This window comes from Mastigoproctus giganteus, chromosome 11 (genome assembly GCF_048544385.1).
Source record: "Mastigoproctus giganteus isolate SK-2022 chromosome 11, ASM4854438v1, whole genome shotgun sequence".
In the NCBI taxonomy this organism is placed as follows: Eukaryota; Metazoa; Arthropoda; class Arachnida; order Uropygi; family Thelyphonidae; genus Mastigoproctus; species Mastigoproctus giganteus.
Genome location: NC_143585.1, coordinates 53438571 through 53447311, shown reverse-complemented (window position 1 = coordinate 53447311; position 8741 = coordinate 53438571). Strand labels below are relative to the sequence as shown.

The 8741-nt window shown below is 38.1% G+C and overlaps 1 protein-coding gene across 1 annotated transcript in view; it reads right to left on the bottom strand.

The window, feature by feature from the left end:
- LOC150078015 (sodium- and chloride-dependent GABA transporter 1-like) overlaps positions 1-8741 on the bottom strand; it is a 175419-nt gene that overhangs the window by 85555 nt on the left and 81123 nt on the right. Inside the window, exon 4 of the mRNA XM_090384431.1 lies at positions 5618-5717. Coding sequence (XP_090240557.1) covers positions 5618-5717 — 100 coding nt within the window. The remainder of the gene's footprint in view (positions 1-5617; positions 5718-8741) is intronic.

The window sequence follows — 8741 nt, the reverse complement described above, 5'->3', positions numbered from 1 at the left end:
CTCCTATCCTACCATCTGTTAAAGCAGGCTATCTTCATTGCTGTGTCCGTCCTTACATCCTGAACCCAATCAGGTGCTATAAGTGCCAAAAATATGGACACTCACAAACTGCATGTAGAGGTGGGGGCAATATGTCCTAACTGTGGATCAGAGGAGCATAATCAATATGAATCACTGCTACTTCTCATTGCCCAAACTGTAAGGGTAATCACCCTGCTTTCTCCAAAATATGCGAATTATGGAAGCAAGGTAAAAAAAAATCCAAAAATATAAAGTCGAGAATAAAGTCCCGTACTCCTCAGAGATGAGAAGACAAATACTCAAAACAGAGCCAAAGCTAAACAATTAGCAGCCATGGACATATGTCATGGCTGCTAAACAATTTCAGTCAGTAGGTATCCAAACAGATGTTACAGTTCCTACCAACATGCAAATATATTCATCGCTGATTGGGCACATTCCATGCTCTCTGCTTCCAAACAGTGTCCTTCACAACAAAAAACTGAACAAGCCAGTAACACCCCGATTACCATTCCAGCCAACGTGCCTCCAATAGCAAAACCAAAAGTGGCAGAAACTAAGATACTGAACCCACCAGTTTCAACAGGAATGGATGTTGACCAACACAATGATACAGATAATGGTATATTAGAACTTTATGCGACTGATGAGATGGACGTCACATGTCCCTAGTTTCCAAAGAAAGACTAAAAAGAAGTCAGAAAAGTAACCTTCCAGCGAAATGAAGAATCTGCAGAACAGCATAACATTAATTTTTCTACAATAATTTAACATCTATACATTCAACCATTCACATTAACAGAACTTTTAGGGGCACTCAATAAAACATCCAGTAGTGCTGCTGGTCCATATGGGATCTACTACATAATTTTAAAACAGCTTAACAGCAGTACAAAAAGAACATTATTAAACTACTACAACCGAATATTCTTAGAAAATGTTTACCCAACCTCCTGGCGTCACTCAATAGTATACTGATGGCTCCAAATCAGATGCAGCCATAGGTGCTGCAGCAGTTTCTTTCACTTTCTCAGTTGCCATGTCTCTTCCTACAGAAAGCAGTATCTATACTGCAGAATTATTTGCAAAAAAACTAGCTCTAGACAAAATACACAACAGCCATATCAAGCAATCTCTGATATATACAGACTGCTTAAGCGCAATCACTGCCATTCAATCTACCTTTTCGCCCTCTCATCCCATTCTTAAAGAGATATGATCTAAGTTATTTCACTATCAAACAGTCAACCAGAAGGTTACCTTCTACTGGATACCTGGTCATGTCAGAATCCCAGGTAATGAACAAGCTGATGACGCCGCTAAACACTAAAAGTGCCCTAGACCAACTACAAATCCATCATTAAAAAAACATGTAGAAACAATGGTCTCACCTCTAGAAAGCTCAAATAAATAATAAACTGCTGCAGATAAAAAAAAGAGCCAAAACTGTGGATATTTAGTATCCGGAGAAGCAGGTGACAAGAAGTAATTCTAGCAAGGCTCTGCATTGGTCATTCACATCCAACTCATCTGTATTTGCTTATGGGAGAGAACTCTCCTCAGTGTTTCTTTTGCCAGTTGCAGATAACAATAAAACATATTCTCATTGAATGTCCCCAACATTCAACTATCAGAAACTCAAACATGATCTCCCTATCCCACTTGCAGGAACTGTTAACCTTATTACATATTCTTGGCAATGAAGCAAATTTTGAGGAACTGTTTACTTATTTGAAACACATAATCTTTATAATAGTCTGTGATCACAATAACATGTGAAATTTGTGATAAGCAAATATTGAACAGGCACAATATGGCCCAAGAGGCCCTTGTGCCAAAAAACCTAAATACAACAACAATCTCTTCCACCCGAGTATAACAACTTTTCAGAGGAACTAGTTGCAATACAATTAGCTCCAGAAAATTTGACTCTTCACCCATCTGCAAAATATTTAGTTTACACTGACTCGCAGCTCAATTAAAGCAATGCAGAATCCTTCTCATAAGGATCGCCCTGTTTTAAATCAAATTAGGAATTTGGTGATGAAAATTGAAGATTGTCAACAACGAATGAACTTTTGCTGGATTCCAGCATATTCAGGCATTAAAGGGAATGGAATGGCTGATATTTCTGCTAAAAATCCATCAACCTTAGACTTAACCTCTGTCTTCCTTCCAGCTTCTGATTATAATATCATAATTCAAACAGTATACCATGCACAGTAGACAGAGATATGGCATAAACAAACAAATAATAAACTTTTCCAGTTGAAACAGGAACCAAAATTTTGGCACTCATGCATTCAGACAGTTCGGTGAGAAGAAGTGGTACTCTCACGGATTAGAATAGGGCACACTCATCTGACTCACCTCCATCTACTCACAGGTGATGATCCTCCTCAGTGTCCACACTGCTCTGAACATCTAACAGTCAAACATATTTTGATTGACTGTCCACACTATCAACAGCATTGAACTTCAATATTTTATTCTCTGGCTAATCTCCGAGAACGGATAATATTAAATCATATCATTGGTGGTGAAGATGCAAATATTAATGAACTTTTCTGTTATTTGAAACAAATAGGAATGTATGAACGACTATGATTAGTTTCTGAGATGAAATGAAATTGAACTGGCTTCATATTAATTATTATTTTTTTTTTTTTTCAACATTCCTAAGCCACAGCAGCTTAACTGCCATTAAACACCCATATTTCCATCAAGAGGCAAATCATAAATGTTTTTCTGCAACCAGCTGGGCCAGTCAGAATATTTGAATCAGTTCGTGATTGGGAGATAGCAGATTCCAAATTACATGTATGAGTAGAATCTTTTGTTTGTCACTGGCCATTCTCATTAAGTTGCCGAAGTCCTCATTGGTCATCAAGTTTTCATGTTTCTTTGCAATTGCGCTGAGTCGATTTGAGCATGGCAAGCTTTAGATCCTCATTCATCTAGCTGTTTAGATTATTATAAAAGTTTTGAAAGGGGTATTCTTCTTGCAGTTACATTACAAGGCTATGCAGGTCATTACCTTATGCTTCGTTAGGGTGAACGTGAACATTGTCGCTGTCTTGACACATCATCTTATATATTTCAATCATTTTGCGAATGTCCAAGTCCGATTCATACAATTTACGATCTAGTATGAGCTCTTCATTGTCATTGCAGATCTTAATATTTTTCATCTCACAGTATCTCTGTTTCCTCATTGCAAAATGGAATGTTCAGTGTTACCAACTCGTACTTGTACTCGTTGAGATCCTGAGCCAAGTCATAGTTTCAATAGCTTATTATGCGTGGATACTGTCATTTCTTGCAGATCTTGTAGTGCTGCATGTGTAATTTGCAACAAAGCATGACAGAGTAACACGATCCAACATGACAGTATGATTGTAACAATAAAAATACTTGTAACAATAAAAATACTTGTAAATAATCATACTATTCCGGATGTAGAGCTGTTGGAACGAGTACAAAGAAGGGCAACAAGATTAGTGAATGGAACAAAGGGTTGCTCTTACGAAGAAAGGCTTAAGTTTTGCAAATTACAGTGTCTGGAGACTAGGCACCTGCGAGGTGATCTGATTGAGGTGTATAAAGCCTTGAATGGTTTAAGCATGCTCAATGCTGATGGGATTCTTCCTCTTGCTCAGAATAATTGCCTGAGAGGGCATAAATTCAAATTGAGGAAAGACAGTTGTAGAATAGATGTGCAGAAGTTTGCCTTTAGCCAGCGGGTGGTTGATTGCTGGAACAAACTTCCATCTGTCATTGTAGAAGTTGATAGCTTAAATAGATTCAAGGCAGAACTCGACAAACATTTGGAGCAAGGGGATGGGTGAAATAAGGGTGGTTTTTTTTTTTTTTTTTTTTGGCTGATGCTATGTAAACTTGCTTTCTTGCATCATGTGCCTTTGCTAATGCTAACAAATGGCTATAATCAAATGGGTAATTAGACTATTGGCCTAACCTCTTCCAAACATTGATTCGGCCTATTTATCACTAACATTGATTCGGTAGAGTAAGTAGCAGGTGTGAGCATAAATTACATCGTTCACGATTTCGATTCTAGCTGTTCGAAATTTAGTAGGTATCATCAAAGATGTTTACACATAAACCATCTTTCGTGCATACAGGGTACACACAATTTTCTTGCATCCAGTTCCTTGGTCACAGCACCTTAGTAACCTATCAGATTGGTTAGACAAGGCTCTCTCCTAACAAATCCATGCTGTGATAGCATTATAATTGCATTCCTGTCCAGATGGTCCTGCATTACTTCTTTAACTATTGACTCCATTATTTTTCCTGGAATAGATATTAACTAACAAGTATATTATTCATGTCACCTTTTGATTCCTCTTTATGAATTGGAGATACATTTGCACATCTGCAGTCCATAGGGACCTCCTCTGAATCCAATGATGCTCTTACATAATTATGGCTAAAGGCTTGCTTACCAACTTTGCTGCCTCTTTTAATAGGATTGAACAGATCTCATCCACCCTAGGTGCCTTTTTTATGATCAACTTCAACAATTCCTCTTCTACTTTCCTCTAAGTTATCACAAAATCATTTAGCTCCCCACTTTAGTTTGATAAACTTTTTGCATACCCTCCCCTAAACTGTCAACAACCTGAGCATTCTCAGGTTGCTGACAGAGCAGTGTCATCAACTGTTAACCCCATTGACATCAAGTGGCCCAATATGATTCAATCTCTTCCTTCTACTGTTACTTCTACTTTGCTGCTTTTCTTTGCAATCATTGCTAGAGACTTCTTGTAATCTTCCTTAGCTTGCCTAACCTACTTTGTGACTTGACTACAGACTAATTTATATCTACTATTGATCACATAATGATCTATATGCATCTCATGGACTTTTCTTCTCTACCACTTGTCTCAATAGTTCATCTGACATCCATTTAGATCTAAGCCTTGAACAGTATTTCCTCGTTGGTATGAAAATTCTAAGCTTCTATGATTACTTTTCTGAATGCTTCTCATTTAGAATTTGCTCTTAGTAATATCATCAGTTGGTCTCACTGCATAGAATTTAAAAGCTGTCTGAAGCCACTGTAGTCACCCTTACGAAAGCAAAAGCCTTTTCCTTTACCCTCAATAGTAGTTATGTCTTTAATTAAATTCCAGATTAATACACTGTGATCACTGCCGCCAAGTGGGTCTTTTACCTGCAGATTCTTAATTTATTCTGTTACTGGTACATGATACTATTTTATAATAATAAGATTTTCTGCACTCATGGAAAGGAGATTAGAAGTGGGGTATAGAACACCAGTTTGTTCAATTTCTTGTTTCATCACCATTTCTGCATATTTAAACCTTAAAGAGGATATAATAACAATCTGTCATAACAAGTATTTTTACAAAATTTTCTCAACTGTAATTATAGCAGACTTGTTTGTATTGTATAGTATGAACCAATTTTTACCTATTTTTTGTATGGTCAATAAATAGGTAGTTTTTGTTTCTATACCAAACAAAATTAAATTAAACCTTTTATGAATTACATTATTCAACAGATCAATGAATAATCATTTGAAAATGCTATAATATACATAGTTTCTCACCATATACATGGCCAATGACTATGCATTCAAAGAAACCTACGAACAGGTAAGGCCACCCAGCTGCATATGTGTCCATTATTTCAAATAAATATATTCCACCCTAGAAAAAGATACAAAAAAATATAATTATATGATTTCCAAACAAAATGAGGATAGTGTTATTCATAGAAGAGATGTATACAATATAATAAAAAACAGTCCATCAACCTTAGTAAATAAATTGATGTCCATCAATTTATTTACTAAGGTTGATGGACTGTAGACAGACTAATATATGTAGCTTTAGAACCATAGAATAAAGGTTTACAGGATGTCAGATAAGTACAATAGATGGATTTTTTTTTTTTTATTAAACGTGAACAGTAAATACACTTTCAACATATAATCTATTTACATTCTGCATCAATTAAGTTAAACTTTGAAAGGAAATTTCCATTTTGGAAAATTAAGGCAGTTTCTTGGCATTCGATTAGTCTCTTCTGAAGGTCACATGTTCAATGTGAGGATTCTTCAGTGATGGTGAAGAAGTGATCGCACTGTTCCATCCTCTGTTGAGATGAATGAAAACTTTGGATCTTTGATGATGGAATTCAAGTAGAATTCTACTCTGCAACTTCCTCTGTAGGCTCAAAATGAGAACTTGTGTTGATGAGTCCACAGGAGGCATGTCATCCCTGCTTCTTGTGCATTTCAAGTAGAAGTTGTAAATGATGGCCTTGCAGCAATGAATAAGAAGTTGTATGTGATGTGTGTTGTCTGTTCAGAGTGAAGAAGGTACCAGTAATCCTACCAAGTGGATGCAGTTGCAGGAGAGCCCTGCAACATCCAAGGTGAATTTGATCCTTTCATCCTGTACAGAACATTCCACTAAAAGTCAGATGGCAGCTCATGGTGTATGGAGGAGGGTGCAGGGAGAGTTTGACAGGTGGACAATGGAAAGATTGTGACCACGTGGCAATACATAATTAACTGATAAACTTTTTTTGACACATGTAGGCAACAGAGGTATCATGGCTTTGTTGATGTGAAAACAAAGGTTGTTGAAGGTAAGGAGGCAGTGACATTTTCAATCCCTCTTGCTGTTATGTCTAGAAACACTTTTACAATTGCTGATTTCAGACGTTCATGTTGCTATCTTGCATTTAAAGTTTTAATGGGCAAGTCTTCTGAGCATTTCCATTCAAGGCATAGTGTCAACAGGTTGCCTATGGTTCTTAGTCCTGCCCAGTTCCACACGGGAAAACGGAGATGGTGATCAGTTGCAGGGGCCCATTATTTTTTTATTTCAGAAGAGTGGTTCTGAGGAAAGAAGTGATGTTCAATCAAGGGTGTGATGAAGATTTAGCTCCTTCCAGTGGTGCAGTGTGTCTTTATAGAAGATGGATAGTTGGGATGGTGCTGGGACCATATCCATTCTTAGAGTTATTTATAGAGTTAGCTCTCTACTGGCTGTTGCTATTAGTTTATCCATAGTGACAGTATATGTTTAATTTGCAGTCTTTTTAGAAGAAAAGTGGTCCAGAATGCTGTGATTTTGTCTTCAAGGGAGAACAACCTCTGTCTCCCACGAGTGAGTGGCTGGCAGAGCTTAGAGAAGTATATCCAGTTGGTTTTGTTCCAGAAGCTTCAGATGGATGCTTAGAGCTGATGGAGGAAGTCAGTAGGTGGAGTTAGAACTTTGAGGTTGTACCAGAGCACACATGTCATCATCTGGCTGAAAACTAGCACTCTTCCTTTCAGCAAAGATGTACAGTGTTTATTGTCATGTGACCCTGCCCCCCACCCAACTCCACATAACATACTCTGTGTTGCAGTGCAAAGTCTGCGAAACCCAGAGATAGTGTGAATTATTATGTAAACTGCATAGTGTAGTGTTGAGGCATGTTGTTTCTCTGGCTATTTAGCCAGAACCACCAATGCCCATCCTTCACTGTGAGGAGGTGGGCTAGATCATCAAGAGTAAGGTTCTCTGGCTCAGTGAAGACATTGTGTGCGTGCGCATGCACACGCACACACACACACAGTTCTCCATTTCTCTAGCTCTATTGAGGCAACTCAGCAATTCAGACTAGTTCTTTTGGGAGAAGTTCAGAGCAATACTGAGGTACACTGCCAGATATTTGTGTCCCTTGCCAGATCATGTGCATTGGGTGGAGGGGGGTCACTTCTGGCTTTCCAAGTACCAGCCCATAGGCCACTTGTCTTACAGTGGTTTAGTTTTGCACCTGAGACGTCAGAGTAGAGATCATGATCCTTTTGGAACACTTCAAATTCACTTTCGTTGTGTATAACAACTGTGACATCACATACATATGCTGAATGGGTTATTTTTTGCTGACGCTATGCCATGCAAACGCACCTATAAACCTAAACAACTGTACAAAAAGTTACCTGCAAAACAGAGAAGTCATAGAAAAAACTAATTACCAAGAAGTTAGATGTCCTGTCATAAAAGGATGTCCACAGGGTTCAGTACAGGGACCATTTTTCTGGAACTCAGTGATGGATGAGCTCCTAAATACAAATTTTGGACAGGTTGAAACAATAACCTTTGTCGATGACATAGTCAAAACAAATTACAGCGCAAATTAGCATTAGCATTATCATTAGTAGAGGCATATGATGCAAGAAAGCAAGCTTATGCAGCATCAGCCAAAAAAAAAACCCTTCCACTTCACCCCTCCATTTGTTTGAAATACCTATCCAGCTGAGCCTTAAATTTATTTAGGCTATCAACTTCCACAACAAGGGATGGAAGTCTGTTCCACCAACCAACTACCCGCTGGCTAAAGGCAAATTTCCGCACATCTATCCTACATCTGTCTTTCCTCAATTTGAATTTATGCCCTCTCAGGTGATTATTCTGAGCAAGAGGCAGTATCCCATCAGCATTGAGCATGCTCAAACCTTGAATGGTTTGAGCATGTATAGTACACCTCTATCAGATCACCTCGCCAGTGCCTAGTCTCCAGACACTGTAATTTGCAAAATTTAAGCCTTTCTTCTTAAGAGAAACCCTTTGTTCCCTTCACTAACCTTGTTGCCCTTCTTTGTACTCGTTCCAGCAGCTCTACATCCTTCTTGAAATGAGGCCTCCAGACCTGTATACAGTACTCAAGGTGCG